General features: G+C 41.3%; 1 protein-coding gene across 2 annotated transcripts in view; it reads right to left on the bottom strand.

The window, feature by feature from the left end:
- The window catches only part of LOC143356453 (uncharacterized), a 546,949-nt gene extending 530,641 nt beyond the window's left edge, over positions 1 to 16,308 (bottom strand). Inside the window, exon 1 of one of the 2 annotated variants that reach the window (XM_076792160.1) lies at positions 15,912 to 16,308. In XM_076792160.1, coding sequence (XP_076648275.1) covers positions 15,912 to 15,972 — 61 coding nt within the window. In that variant the 5' untranslated portion in view covers positions 15,973 to 16,308. The remainder of the gene's footprint in view (positions 1 to 15,911) is intronic. The other variant, XM_076792161.1, reaches the window with a different exon arrangement.
- Between the last annotated feature and the right edge of the window lie 651 nt (positions 16,309 to 16,959).

Genomic DNA, 16,959 nt, shown 5'->3' with positions numbered 1-16,959 from the left:
TAAATTTCACCCGAATCCTGATTCTTATAAAATAATCTGCGAAAACGAGAATTTGCATAGAGATTCGCGAGTCTAACAATAACCCTATGTATGCACGAACTTCCGCGGTCTACTTATCAAGAGCCAAGCTGATATGTTACCGTGTTTATGCAGGTTCGAATATATGGACAACAATTTTCAGCTGTTCTCGTGTGTAGCTAGCGAGGTGGTATAGAACTTTACTAACAATAAGTCAACGATAACTTCTTCGCTGACGGGATCCGGCATACTTAACGTCCGCAGCCAACGACTTCTTAATCTAACAAAACACCGGTTTTCGCCGTGATTTTAGAACCTTTAAAACGTTTTCGCAATTTGTACATTTTTCACACATTTCGGGGCCGCGAGTGATACATATTTCTGATTAATTATGCGGACTTCATGCCGTTCAGAATAGCCCAGATCTTTCCTGCATAGGTCCCGTCTCAAGTATTTACGTGCGCGCCAGCGAATTCCTCGCTCGAAAACCGTATAACTCACACGTTGCTGCTTCAAGACTAATTAGCTGCTCCGTTTTTATTCAATTTCCCACTGTCCAGTCAACGCTGAACAAAATCCACTCCTCGATACAATGTTACAACAATTTAAAATGGAGCGTCGATTCCGATACCATATAGAAGCATTAACCCCTTGCCCTATAATATCGAGTCATACTCGTGATGAAGATTCTGAACTGAGTCTAATAAATATTATTATTAATTTCCTTTAAATCGAAATAAAATTCTATTTTGGCGTTATTAACGTACAGCCATTGAAGAAGACATAGGCATACAATAGATATAAATTTTCTCCTCTTTTTTTAGCAAATTACGAATTACAAAAAAGTTCTAATCACTGAAACTGTAAAATGAATCGTAGTGCAAGGGATTAAAAAACAAAAAAAAAAAGAAATGAAAAATCTACTGAACTTTCGGAATGCTTATTGTTCGCGTACTTTTACCCGACCGGGACCTTCTGATCGCGCATGATGCAAAGAGATTCGCTATGGTCAAATCGCTGCGCGATTAGAGAGCTTTTTAGAGACCGGCCGCAATTAGAGATTGGCCGTTGTTTCGTGAATTAGTAGCGCGAGTGTTTCAATGCGCCGCGATACAACGGCCACAATATAATTAAAATTCCTGCGCTTCTATTAAAGCTGATCATCTCTAATAAGCGTAGTAATGCGCACGAAACCTCAATTGCAACAGGGGGGGGGGGGATTAACGTACACAGTCTATTACTAGCTGAAATTACAATGTAAAGGGCAACAGTGCCGCGAACGCGGTCATTTGCACCGCCGTATAATGTAATTACACCTTACCACAATTATTACAACTGTCGATGACGTCTCTATCGTTTGCGGATCGTTATAGCCGTTAACGTGCGAGGGCAAAGCGTGGAATGATAATTCTTAGACTGCAGATTTTCCGCGTTCATGGCATATATTAATTAGCAGGTGACGTTCGAAATGCAAGAAATGCTGAAAGACATACTCTTTTCGTCTTATTAAAATTATTAACGAAAGAAATTTCTATAATTGAAAAAAAATTCTCTATAATTTTCTATAAATGGAAAACTATTTTCTATAATTTGCTATAATTCATAAAATAGAACATTGAATTTTTATTAAAACATTTTTGTGTTTGTATTGAACACAATAAGATCCACCAATCCTTTTTATCCGTTTGTAATTATTTCGTAACTTCTAATTGTACCGTGGAGCCACGAGTTTTTGCAACCGTATTTTCCACATATTTTTCAGTTTGTCCATCATTAAAAGTTTCTAGGTCATCTGACTGTATTTAACAAACAAATTCTGAAGTACACTCCGCGCTCGCCGATGAAGTTTGTTTCGAACTATGTCCCTCATTCGAATAAATCAGTGGAAGTTTGCGTTCGGTAGCGAACCGTTCGCACATTTCTATTCTAGCCGGTTATAAACAAGACGATGCACGATGGCACGAGTGATTAGAACAATGAGAATAAGGTTAATTAGGCGCATCCTCGGCCCGTTCAACAAGAGAAAAGAAGTCATCCGCGAAAAATTCAGATTTGACCTAGTCCCGGGGTAATTGCATAACCCTTTCGCGTCGCAATGTTAATTAAACGCGGCGACGCGGGGACACTCAAAGACGAGTAAACGCACCGATATAAGGATTAAATTTCATAGGTTCGGTAATTAATTCCATTACGCGCGAACATTGAGCTAGCCCAGCGCTTTCGGCCGCGATGAAAATAGAATTATAGTGCCGACTATGTTTCCAAACAGATTTTACAAGCCTCGGGAAATTTCGGTCATTCGCGTATATTTAGAAACGTCACTGTTCGCGAAAACGCTTCGCCGAACGAGAATACGCAAATTTACAAACAGCTGACCCAGATAGTGTACGCTGTGAGCAAAAATGCTTATGCACAGTCTAAAAGATATAATGGAATATTAATTACTACATTAATTAATAGATAATAAGAGAGCAGAGCACATGCTGTTCATTTAATACATAATCTAGTAGTCTAAGCAAAAAGAATCGTAGTATTCGAAAAAAATCCTCGTCTATGAAAGGTTAGACGAAACGTAAAAGTTCCAGCAGAATTTTTTCAAAAACTAAAACTAAAGACACTTTGCCGAAAAATTGGTAAATTTTCATGAATTTTTTCAAACCGATGGTAGGATTACGGTATAATATTTCGTAATCGATTTAGCTATTGTGTCGTCATACAGAATAATTGTGGAACACCTTATACTGTGCATGCCCCGCCAGAAGTCCCGCGAAAGGAAAGCGGGGCTGATTGGTCGGAGTGGAAGGGGCACGCCTCCAGCTGCTCTATTGGCTAAAGCGGTGACACATACTATAGAGCGTGTGACGTCAAAGCCTAAGCGTTGGACCACCGGAACGCCAACGGTGGGCGAGGGGCCCCTTTGCCCTAGTGCCAATTTTATTTAAACTGTGTACGGTTTCCATTAAAATATGCGCGTAAATAAAGGAGTGAAAGGGATCTCGAATCCCTCTCTGCGAATCTCTTTGCATCATGCGCGATCAGAAGGTCCCGGTCGGGTAAAAGTACGCGAACAATAAGCATTCCGAAAGTTCGTTTCAGTAGATTTTTCATTTCTTTCTTTTTTTTTTTTTGTTTAATCCCTTGCGCATTTCCTACGAAAGCGTTTTTATAATTTCGATCGTTACAAGATAGAAAACCGGTAACGGAAACGCGACGTGTGCCTGAGCTCGTGCTCGCGCGTCTCCGCGTTCCGCGCGTTCCCGGGATCCGGGGCGGAATCCTTCCGCGCCGTAATTCCTTCCGATAATCCTTCTAATACCGAGTAACGTCTTCCATAATTATTCTTTACAATCTCCGCGATAATGGTAATCGTATCAGGAAGGAAGTCCCGGGTTGGCTGGGTGGCGAAGCTCCCGCGTCGCGCAGCTTCGTTAGCGAACCGACGTCCTTTCAGATGGAAATAACAAAACTAATAAACTTCCGTAGGAACAAAGTGGCCCGGTACGTTACACGCCAGATTTACACGGGAGATCCAGGAAACAGGGAATCGCGGTACGGCTTGCACCCGTTGAATGCACTCCGCAGCCGGATGACGGGGTTAACGCGGAGAGGGGGATGCACCGCGACTGCACCGTCTAAGACGGTGCCGGGCTACGAGTAACCCACAAACACGGATGAAATTCCGCGTGCAACGGCGCGGCGCGACGCTCGTCCCATTTCTTTTTTTTTTTTTTTTTTTTTTTTTTCGTGAATGACATCGCAAGCATAATACGACCCGCCTCGAGCGACGAGGAGAAAGTCAAGGGAGGACCGCCAACGCGAACGAGGAAACGAAGTTTAACCGTGGACGGGAGCACGGGGGAACACTTGTTTTCAACGGGGCTGTCTCGAATTTTTTTCAACGATGCCAAAAACGCTCCCCACAGATCGGAACTTCTTAGAGTCCCGAAAAGAGACTTTCTGTAATTTATGCACCTAACTGTTTATCTCGCATTTCAATTTCGTCATTTGCGTTCTGCAAGTTGTCGTAAGTATATTCTAGTTTTTCCAGTTCACCGAAGATTTATTTACGTATTTTGTCCCAGAAATGTATTTAACGAACATCGATTTCACATGGATTGTACATTTTTATACGTAACAGCATGTGTAACGTATGATTTTATACATCCATATAATCTTCCAAAGAATGAATTTAGTAAAAAAGCATTGATAAGAATATTAATAATATTTCTACTTACCTGTTTTTATCAATGTCTAATAAACAATGACATTACGAATACATGAACACGATATACGTGACACATATATTAGGGCTTAATTAAAAACGTAAAAAGTGCATCGCTGTATTCACGTATATTCAAAATAATTTATGCAAAACAAAAATTTTCTACCTGAATTCCAACAAATATAAATAAAAATTTACTCTCCGTTTCAATATGTTTAACAGGTTGAAAATAATATAACAGTATCTTCAAATTCTTCTAAGAGTTCGACTGTTTCAAATTACACCTACCCATTTTTGTCATAAATGCATAAAGATCCTACTCATCAGTGTACGTTTGATGCGAGTAAACTCGCAAGTAAATGTTCAGGCGCTTCGTTTAGCCTCTGAAATAATAAACAACAAATTTATTTTCGATTGAGCACTATAATTGTAAGTGTGCCACAATAGTGAATAATACTTTATAGAAACGCATAGTACGGTTTATATGAACACTTGATGCAAGAATTGTATCGCAACCATTTAATTGGGAACTACTGTGATACGTTAAACACATGTGGAGGAATTTCGAGTCTCGGCGTACATATTAAATAACAGCCACATTTGGACATTTGCGAAGATTAATGATCGTTGCATAACACTTTAATTACTGAGAATGTAGCGTTTTACTAGGTACCAGTTTCAACAGCAGTTCACAACATTAAACACACATTTATTTACTGAATGAAGACACTCTCAGGAAAATATCGGAAATCGAGTATAAAATTAGTTTTGTTCCATTTATTAAATTTATACTTTATGCAGGTTGCCTCAGAAATGTATTTCCGTGAAGGGGGTAATTCTTGAGGTTATTTGAAGAAATTTTTTCCTTTCAGGAAATGTTCTCCGCGGCTTTGTTAAGGAGTTATTAATGAAACGTATGGACCAATCGGGGCGCGGCAACAGCGGACGAATTCCGGCTCGGCCAATGACAACGTCCACGCTCAGCGGGAGTTGCCGCCACGCCGCGCTCTGATTGGTCCGTGTTTTTCGTTAATAACTCGTTAATAAAACCGCGGAGAATATTTTCGCAAAGGAAAAAGTTCCTTCAAATGACCTAAGAAATCGTCCATTTCAAGGAGGCGCAACATTTTTGAGACACCCTGTATTCTTCATGAGAATATAAATTATTTTAGAAACAGCTAATCCTTAAAATAATAAATACTAACTACGAAAATTTATCAAAGCACATATTTCTACAAATTTTGCGCAGTTCTCGAACAATCCTAGGAAGTGCTTAATCTAACTCCTATTAGTAAATGCGTTAATTATGCGTTTACGCATACCTAGCAAAACAATGGCGACACGTATCCCAGAAGCGACCACGACTGACTTGAACCTAACTACTTCGTCGGCTAAACTTCTCGCCAGTGAACTATAACGTTCCACGGTGTATCTTCATTGCAATGCTTAACTGTTGTAATACCGTACGATAATAATGTACGCGACAAATGCTTTAGGAGTACGTAGTTTCGTCTCACTATTCCGGGCAGGGGACGAATTTTTAAGCCGAAATTTAAACAACGGTCCAAAGTCTAGAACGAGTCCATTAATTTGGAAAAATCAACTATCCAGAAAAAGGAACAAAATATGAATGAAATAAAAATATAGACACTCTGTACAGTTATTCACGTTTAAATACTACCGAGAAATTTTTCTGTTCTTAATACACGATTAATACATATGTACACTAAAAAAATATCAATCTTCGAACTTTGAACTCTTTGTACCTATTTTAAAAAGTGAATTCTCTTCTTTCTCGCCACCATACATTTTCAGCATCCTCTTCAAAGTGAGAAATTTACAAAAATTAAAAAAATTCTGCAGTGTTAAAATAATTATTTTCCCCATTTGTTTCAATGGAGTCCTATGAAGGGATACCTCTCCTTTCCAGTGACCTCTCAAAAAAGTTGATCTGCGATTTTTTCTCGGTAATTTTTTTAATTTTAAAAAGAAGTTAACTTCAGTCTCTCGTGCTCCGTTTTACAGCAACATATTTTGAAACGAAACGTTCGAAACTTATGTGCTCTTAAAGTGCTGTCCACGAAGACAGCTTAATCATTTTCTTGGAAACGATAATCCAAGAGAAACAATATTAAATTGTGTTACATCCGAACAGACTTTGTTTTAAAAAGCCGTGCAATAACTAATGTTGGATGAAGTGTGAATGCTGGAATTTTTTAAACGAGGTATGCAAAATGCGACTTTCGGATATACAGAGATTTAAAGACATTACCGCGTAGCGACTTGCTAAGTAGTGCATCATTAACCACTTATAAATTGGAATTAGTAGAGGGAAGAAAACGCTGATAATGCACACTTCCAGCGCGCGCGCGCGCGCGAGAGAGAGTCTTACAACGAATTACGTTGACCGTTTAACTATGCAGCGGAATGACCAAAATCCTTCCCGGTCCAGTTGCCAAGTTCCTTTTCTTACGACGGCAATCGCAATTGTTCCGAAGCATTACATTCTATTAAAACAAGCCGTCCCGTTTCGTTTCCGGGCATCGCTTGCTCATGCGAACGCAAATTTTCAACGATCCCGGGGAAAAATTTAGTGTGACCTAAATTCTCTATTTACGGCCACTAGGCGGGGGCTTTAATTTAAACTTGCACGAATCCTTTTTCCTCCCCGTTACGTGAAATATACCCACACGCATAAACGAAAGAAATGTTATTTAATTTTGTTCGTTCTGCCCTCTTGCTGTTCCGCGTTTTTGGGACGATGGAGGAAAAGATACATTTTCTCTCTTTAAAAGGATTCCGGAATTGCGGACCGTCCGATATTAATATAATTTAATCAACGAAACTCCACAATTATGTGCCACTCCGTAAAACACCACAGCTTTACTTTCTCACGCGTGTTCATTTTTGCAGCGGCGCATATAAATGCGAAGTGCACGGAACCGGTCCGAAAATGGTTTCAAAACACTCCAACGTTTCGCGTTTGAAACATAGAGTTTTCCGATTGCACCGATTTGCTCGCTTAAATCACAGACATAAAAATCCCAGTATAATCTTTACTCTATATATGTCGCCAAGACTTGGACGATAAATGTCGCGGAATTATCCCCACTGCCGCGGGGTATACTCCACGAGGGGCCATGAGGGGTCGAGAGTATATTCCGATATAAGGCGACGGCTCGGGACCGGCTGTCGTCGTATTTCGGATGAAGAGTCTTATATCGGAATAAAATTGTATTAGCACCGCGACGGCTCACGAATGACTCCAGGGCACAGCGCGGAACGGAGGGTTAAAGATTATTTGCTCTTATAAGTGAACGCGTTATTGAAAAACAGAAGCAACGCGGAAACGGATACGGAAGCGACAGAAATTTTATATTCCTACTTTGAGCGGTTGTAGCGATGTTACCCCTCTTTTTGTCGGGCAATGGGAAACAAGTAATCCGGCGGCTTACCGTTACCAGTTACTGTTTCCAACGCAAAGCTTACTTAAGGAGGCAGCAATTTTCTGAATGTCCATTCCAACGATTTTCAAACGCAACCCCGCGTTCACGTGGAAAAAGGGCGGAGAATATCGAAAAAAAAGTTAGATAAAGAAGAGGAGTCCCGCGCTCTCGCAAAGTGTCTGTAAAGATAAGAAACTTAAAAAGGATCGTACGCTTTAGTGCGTGAAGCAAAGCTGAACTTATCGAAATCGTGGAAGAAATATTTTTTAGATCTTGATAGATTCTATCCGGCGATGCTTTGTCGATGTCAGAATTCATTTTGTAGAAAATGGAAAGTCTGAGCGCGCTACTTAAACATTTCCTCAGAAATCTACCATTTTGAAGACGCAAAGAAACGAAAGAACAATATATTAAATTATTTATCAATTGAACTATAAATCCGTAATACCGGGTCGATGGAATCTTCGGAATAGTTCTCGAGAGCATCGACAGCCCATTGTAATGACGTTTGGCAGACGACAAAACGAATTATTCAGCGAAATAATAACTGCTGATGAATAAATTCCACACTTATTACGAACTTAGCAGGGGAGACTTGGCAACGTCTGGAGCCGCTTCCTTACCCATCGTTAGTTTTGCTACTTCCTTTTATTGCAAACAAGTTGTTCTTCGGTTAATTCTGTGCTTCTGTCGTTTCGTCTAACTACTCTGCTCTGGCGCTGTCCGGAAAAATGGAAACCAGTTATCAGTATCAGTTAACGAAGCTTCACCGTGCAATATTTGCTATCACAACAATTCTTCGCCGTGACCCGGGGGTTTCTGGTAAAAAATATTTGTAAATGCGGTTGTCGTGAGAATTCTTTTCATTGCGCAGAACGTAAACGGAAAAGGTATTGAAATTTTCTTCGGATGTAAGAGTTTGGCAGCAACGGTTTCTGCGCGAGGATACGGTTGTAGTGAAAAATGTGAACACGTGTAGCCGGATTGGTGAGTGCCAGCTCTCACAGTCTGCAGACTCTACCGAATATATAACTTCAGATGGTATCAGGCAAAGTGGTTATGATATCTCGGTGGCGATTACATCAGGGAAAAATTACTCGAGTCCAAGGAAGTGGATTAAGATCGCGCGAGAGTCGGACTACGCTTGTCTTACGGACACAATCGAGAAACAAGAAGGTGCGAGAGCACGACCTCGGACCGTTTAATCTAAATTTCCAGTTGGGAAAAGTGTGCATCCTGGAATTTTTTTTTCAGAAACTAGAAAGTTTTATCTTGCATTCTTGCGAACCAAAGAGAAAATAAGGTAAGTACTTATTATCTACACAAGATATTTATAAAAGAAACTAATATAACGACAGACTGCGGATTTTTATGCTTTTTCAACAGCACGAGTAAATTTGAACGAGTAAATCGATTAAAAAAAAATGTAAGAACATCGATGAATTATTGAAACTATTAAAGCAAGAATGGAGTTTGCAATTAGCTTGTATTTATTGTGACAATTTTTCATGGGTATAAAGATCCACGGTAGAGTGTTATATATGTCGAAAACACGGGTCTAGCCAGGGACATATATCGGCCAGGAGATACTATTCTCTGATTCGCGCCGAACGTAAAAATGGACAGTCACGGGGTATACCCCGCGGCAGTGGGGATAGTTCTGGGACTTTTATCGCCTAGGCATTTGGGACATATATAGAGTAAACACTGTACAGGTGTAAGTTACACCTCGCGAAAACAGACAACGAAACCAGGAGAATACCGAGGCGTATTTCTCGCATCGCATGGGCGTTATGCGCCGATGATAAATGCGAAAATTACGATAGCGCGACAGCACAAAGGGACACGAATTCGCTTTACCACGTCGGTTGTTTTCCATCCCACCGTGTCAATTCCGCAATCATTTCCGTGCATCAATATCCACCTGTCTTTCGAAACGGCACACGCTCGAAATCATTTAACCGTCGTGTCAGCGCGCGCTCGCACGCGTCCCTTTGCGACCGTGAAAATACTTTCATTTCTTTTTTCTCCGTTTTTTAGCAGTACGCCACACGACGTAACCGACTTCGATTTCGGACAAATGGCTACGTTAAAAATCAATCTGCGCGTCTGTGCCAAAGGAAAATCCCCGGAGGACAGTGTACCGAGACGAAAATTCGTTCCAGCTTTATGCTCCGTTACGAACGCGCGCCGGTTACGTGGAATGCAGTTCAACCAAACGGAGAATTTCTCGCCCGTTAGCGAGACATTGTTAACGATGTACTCCTAAGAGAAACCCCGTTGATTGCCTTTTTGCCAAACGACGGAAATGACAATTGAAAATTTTCAATTATACGCCCAACGAAATCCTGCTGCTTGAAAGGGGATATTCTGGATTTGCGAGCCATTTTTTCACCAAACTTCAGGAATTTTTTCAGCAGAACTATCACACCTTTCGTGTTACGATTTTGCACACACGTTCAAGAGTATTTGAGGCACAGACGCGATTTTTTTCAAGTAAAAACTAGTAAAGTTACGTGAGTTGTGTATTTTTTTACGGAGTACGTTCTAATGGGTTAGCTGGTTTCGAGTGCCATTCTTCATCAATCTTTACAAATTTTTTCAGAAGAACCATTAGGGCCTTTTGGATTAGGATTTTGCACACAGGTTCACGAGTATTTGAGACACATACACGATTTTTTTCAAGTAAAAACTAGTAAAGTTACGTGAGTTGTGTATTTTTTTACGGAGTACGTTCTAAGAGGTTAGCTGGTTTCGAGTGCCATTCTTCATCAATCTTTAAAAACTTTTGCAGAAGAACCATTAGGGCCTTTTGGATTAGGATTTTGCACACAGGTTCACGAGTATTTGAGACACATACACGATTTTTTTCAAGTAAAAACTAGTAAAGTTACGTGAGTTGTGTATTTTTTTACGGAGTACGTTCTAAGAGGTTAGCTGGTTTCGAGTGCCATTCTTCATCAATCTTTACAAATTTTTTCAGAAGAACCATTAGGGCCTTTTGGATTAGGATTTTGCACACAGGTTCACGAGTATTTGAGACACATACACGATTTTTTTCAAGTAAAAACTAGTAAAGTTACGTGAGTTGTGTATTTTTTTACGGAGTACGTTCTAAGAGGTTAGCTGGTTTCGAGTGCCATTCTTCATCAATCTTTAAAAACTTTTGCAGAAGAACCATTAGGGCCTTTTGGATTAGGATTTTGCACATACATGCATGCGTATTTGAGGCATATACATGCTTTCTTTCAAGTAAAAACGATAGAAATTACTTGTTATGTATTTTTTTTATAGAGTATGTTTTGAAAAAAATATGTTGTCTGTTGCCATAATTCCGGACCTTCTGCTGATTGAAAACGAACAAATTAAGTACTAACTTGATCAGTATGAACGTGGTTATGGCGTGGACCAAAATAAAGTAAAAATCTTGATTATTTACAAAATGGTGGAATTTTGAATTCAGATTGTCGATTTTCCAATATTTTCGGTGATTGATCATTCAGGTGAGCCAATTCAATGCATCATGATTATTCTAACAAAGAAATAGATCGAAGCACTGCATTCTTATTGCTCAAGGAATATTTATGCAAACAGTTATAGTTACAAAATAGATTGACAAGTAACCGACCAACATTGCTCGCAAAAAATGAAGATCTCGCGTACCAGTGATGGTTAATTCGACTCGCCTAGTTTTTAGAAGCACACGTATTTGACAGAATAATAATCGATAGAGAATCTGGCACAATTTCAGGATCTGGACATGAATAATGCATACGCGAATATTTTGATGCATCGTAGTACTTATGCGGACACGTTATCGTGTCGTTGATTATTACTTATGAATTAAACGAAAACAAGTGGGTAAAATATTGTTCTAACGTGTACGTATATGGTAGCACATGTTAATATGGAGAACATTAACTGTATTATACATATATAGCGATACAATATCCTGTGTACATGGAGATGTACATGATGGAATCGATAAATTCCTCTCTTCAAATCCGGCAATTGACAAACCTATGAAACGGAAAATGCGTGAAACATCTGCTCACAGTCTAGGATAATGAACGTGTGCAACAGTTTCTATCCGAAATATACAAATATTAATTGATTCAACGGTTTAAGTCAAACCTGTTAACAAATTCAATTCGCTAAAGATAGATAAATAATCGCTGACAATCCGAGAGTAAGCAAAACAATGAAAACCGAGTAGAAGGTCGAGCAATTTTATAAAATGAAGGACTATAGAGATGATTCGTTCGGCACACAATGCGTGGCAACGAAAGGATAATAACACAGAAGAACACGCACGTGTCAACGCATCGGCACTCCAACACAATTTAACCCCACAATTTAAATACGCCGTGCAGCAGTTCCCCGCTTAAAGAGGATCGTTCCCGAGCGCAGCCGGCGCGTTTCGGTGTGCACGAACCCTCATGCACCGTGTCGTTTAGCACGTGATCCAGCCTTGAATGGAAACCCCCACATAAAGGGAAACGATCCTAAGAAAAAATACGTACGGTGTGCTTTAGCCGCGCCTCGCGCCCGTTCAACGATAAGGTTAACTATAAGGCAACCGGGAGCTTTTGAATAACTAAAGCGAGAGTTAACTAGAAATCCCGCGCTTTGATTATCATTCCCCCTACTGGCAAAAAGGAGGCGCGGGGCTTTATGATTTTTTTTTTGTTTTTTTTTCTTTTCCAGGACGCTTTCACTCCGTGTTCGAATCGTTCGGGGAAAACTTGACTTAATGAAAAGAACGGTTCCCGCCATGCTCTCGCTCTCGCTCTCTCTCTTCTTTTTTTTTTCATTAACAATGGCTTTTTTTCGAATGCGAATCCCCTTCGCCAACAGCCCCCAATGGGTTCGATCGGGTACTTCAGGCACCGAGGGAATAAGAGTATGAAGTTAATAAGTGCGAAATAGAATTATCCAACGAGTTTCGCAATCGATATCGATTCGCATTGCTTTTCTTTCTTTTTTTTTTTGTGATGTCCCGTGCGTTAAGCTTGTATATGGCGGAGATGGAACGAGCCCGCGCTTTTTCATACGAAACTATTCGATCGTACGAGAACACGTTGAAGATCGTAAGGTCAAACTCTGCAACGTGCCGCTAGTTATTTAGGGAAATCGATAGTTCGTAGTTGTAGACAATTTTGCGATATTGGAATCAGTATTTCAATGTCTCGTTCGACTGCAGGAATCGTGTTATGGTAACCAATGTCGGCGTTGAGAAACGAAATTGAACGGCTCACGTGTTGTCGGAGACATTCCAATTTAATAATTGATTTATATCAATTTGATCTGATAAAAATAATTCAGCAATTTGATTCTACTCAAAATACAAACATCTTCGACAAAGGCATATTAAACCAGCAATTAAAAAGCGACATTTTACTTTAATCAATATCAATACTAAGAAGCAATTATTTGTATTATTTTGGCAAATAATTTTTACAAATACATTATATTGTAAATCGTAGTCTTCGAATGACTCCCCTTTACAATTTAAGAGTTAACAATTAATTTATATTCCCATGACCTAAGCATGGTACAGTCTCTACTCGATAAATGTCCCAAATGTCTCATTTTCTACGTTCGGCAGTGGATTAAAGAATACTATCCGATATTTGTCCCTGGCCAGACCCGTGTTTTGGACAATTATCGAGTAGACGCTGTACCTTCGTAACCGAGAAACGTTCTACGAACGCGAAGGAAGGAACAAAATCGCTTCGAAGGGCGGAGAGCCGTTCTCAAGGCTCGAAGTTCGAGCGAATAAAAGTGAGGATGCACCCAAAAACGACACTCGAGAAAATAAAATCGCTGGCAATGCGTCGATCGTCCCCGGAATAGGGGCGGCAATGATCGAAGAAGATGCACGGAAGTGTGCCACGCCGGCACTATCGCGAGATGGGGTGGGAAATTTCGAACACATTAGTCGCGCAAGAGTTGGCGGATGCGCGATGAGCAATCTGCAGAATCTCTCGAGTGTTCCCGCGGCGCGCACACATTTTCGAACGGTTTGTCGAAGAATAAACGACGCTGTTCTTTTCCGCGCACGTTGCCGAATTTCGGCAGAGATAACACACGCGGGTACGTACGTTCGCGCGGACACTTGGAAGGAGAGAAGAAGAAAAAAAAAATAAAGGACCGTCAGCGCTCGCATCGGGAAACTTTCCCAGCCCCCGTGCCCCGGAAACATTACCCTACATTCTAAAAGTTTAAACAGTTTCCCGCCCCTCTCCCCCGTTCCGTCCTCTCCACCAGCGGCACGATAAGAACGCGACGCTGCGGAGGATAAAAATAATACTGACCGATGTTTGGCGCAGCTTTCGGCCACGGAAAAACTAATGCCGGCCGAGGTTCGCGGGGTCAAGTTCGCGATCGAACGACAACTCGGCGAACTATTTTTCGCAGACACTTTTCTGCAAAAACCTGACCCCCCACCGATCGATCGGTTTTCTATATTTTGTGTCAGAATTGTTGAACTTGTCCCGACCTCTCTGCAAGTGATTCAGTCAATTTTTACGACTTTTGACTCGATTAATGTGTCCGACTCTTAACCCTTAGCACTCGAATGGCGACTGTAAGGCGCCGCTGAAAATTGCTGTATCGTTATTCAAAATATTTTTTACCTCATTAAATTTGTTTGTATTTAATAGATTACTAAACACTTCAGTATTGTACGAGTAAATTGCACCATTCTCGTATGTATAACGTGAAAAAGAATATGTAGAAGGGAAATATTCTAGGTCGGAAGAAATGTTTCGTTTTGGAGTTAATATAGCTTCGAGTGCAAAGGGTTAATATTTTAATCGGTCGACAAATCGAACGTTTTATCCATCTATTTTAACACTAGGTTTACGGACCACTAAAAGTGGCTATTTTACATTACTTTATAAAAATAACAAGAATCTGTTGCCCAAATTTTTAGCCATTTTTATTTTGATGACATATACCCAAAGAATTCTACCCAATTCTAAAATAATTGAATAATAGTAAATTACAAATATTGGAATTTTGACAGGTCCCGTAAACCTAGCGTTAAGGCAGAAGTTCACTAATCTAAAAACGCATAAGTATGTCGTGCAGTGCGAATGCATAGAACCCGCAATTAATTTCCTTTTTTCAAACCCCGAATAGCTAAGGTTACCGTAAAAATGACGATCAGATCGAATGCTCGTGAGAAATTGCTTTTATCTCCATGAAATATGTGGCATTGAGAACTAGGTCAGAAGCACAGACAGACCCCATGAGCTAACAAAATTGGTTTTCTTTTATCAACTGCAAGAACAGAAAGTCGATCATCGTCTGGCAAAAAAAAACAGGGTGCATAAATTAACGTGTAACCTTTAAAACATGTGAAATGAAAAACTAGGGCAGAAATGCAGATAAACTCGAAGAGCTAACAAAACTAGTTTACGTTTTCAACAATCGCAAGAACTATATGTCCATCGTCGTCGAGCAAGAAAACGAGGTGCATAAACACCTTGAATCAACCCTTTCAGGAGCAGAACGACTTACGAAGAAAAACACCAAACTCCAGTAAATTGAATTACAATTTTTTAATCGTTGTATACGGTTCGCGTTAATTCAACGTAAAAGTTCAGAACTAAATCTCCTCGAGAATTCAGTATCAACCTAATCCTCGAAATAAAAATGTCCCAATTTCCTGGACATTGCACAAGGGTTGAAAGGGACGCATGTGTCCCGTGGTCGGCAAAGGGATAAAAGAAATAGGAACCTAATACAAAACACATGGCATCGTCTATACGAAATAACTGTACCGCTAAATCGTACTTGTACAAACGATTTCCACATATGCAAACAGCGTACACCTCCAGTTCCCCACAAACTATGGCCCAATAATCCCTTAACCACCTCACAAACATAAATCACGATCCTGAAACGGGGGGTAGTCGCGTTGCATCAACCACCTAAGAAACACACATGATAGTGTCGGTACTAACCGTGTTATGCGCATTGAATAATGCACGCCGCCTGCATGTTGCACCCCAATCCTCGCACCAGGTCGCACAAAAAAAAAAAGAAAAGAAAAAGAAATGCCACGCATAGCGTCACAAACGATACACCGGATAGACCGGAGGCACTGTCCGTGGTTATGAAGAAGACAGCTGGAGGGAATGTCGGTCTGGTTGGCCCGTGGTCGGGCATAATTATAACGCGGACAGCGGACAACAAACAGAAATAAGATCACCAACCTTGAACGTATCCGAGGAAGAGGATGCTGCACAGGAGCCAACTTCGTATCATGGTACTCATCCTGCAGTGGGCACTGGACACTGAATCGCGGCGACCACCGGCAGAGTATACCTCCTTGTCACTAACTTCCGAGTATCACGAGCACATTCACACACGGTGACAGGTGAGGGGCGGGACGGGGGGGCACAGGGTAATCCACAGAGCGTGTCGCGCGTTTGACGGTAGAAGGCAAAGAGAAGAGAGACTCTGACTGACCAGATTATTACGTGGGTGAGATACACGAGAGATAGAGAAGAGCGGGCGGCTCGCAACGTGCGTCGGCCACGCGGCGATGCGTGCTGGTGCACCTTCCGCAAGGACGAACGAAAGCAAACTGAGCCACTATTCGCTATCCGCGTTCGTATCCGTCGGACCACCCCCCCTCTTCCACCTGCCGCCCCAATCCACCGAACAGCGCCGCCGTACATGCACTCCATATACCGAGGGCTCTCCCCACCACCGTGGAATCGCGCTCGACACTCTCACCCTCCCCCTAACTCGGCCGACCCTCCCCCCGAAACCCCACCTGACGCTTCCGACAACCCGTTTGCATCGTCTTCCTCGCTCATTTTTCCATCGGCCGCAATCGTTCCACCTCTTTTCTGTTTCCTGCGGGCTCTTCTCGACCCTTGCTATACAGGGTGCAACCGAAAATCTTGGCGCGACCGGCCGACTGCTGATTCCACAGTATTACCTCGCTCGTTGCACGAAACGGGACCGCAAATTCGTGGAAAAATCGTGGTTGCGTCACGAAAGAGTCAACCAGCCATGCGAACCGTTTCTCCGCTCATCCACTCTGTGCAATTCCCCTACGCAACGTTGGGAATCGCTAGTATGCTATCTCACCTCATAATATATAGCAGAAATATTTTTTACCGATTCTTTAACGGCCGCGAGCGAGCTTTATGATTATTTTACCAGCTTGTTTGTAGGTGGACGCGTAAAGGTCATATAAACATCGTCACATCGTTTTGAATACACTCAGACATGCAGCTTGACATTCGGTGT

The sequence above is a fragment of the Halictus rubicundus genome, chromosome 8 (assembly GCF_050948215.1).
Source record: "Halictus rubicundus isolate RS-2024b chromosome 8, iyHalRubi1_principal, whole genome shotgun sequence".
Classification (NCBI taxonomy): domain Eukaryota; kingdom Metazoa; phylum Arthropoda; class Insecta; order Hymenoptera; family Halictidae; genus Halictus; species Halictus rubicundus.
The sequence above is the reverse complement of the archived record's forward strand: the minus strand, read 5'-3'. Positions and strand labels throughout refer to the sequence as shown.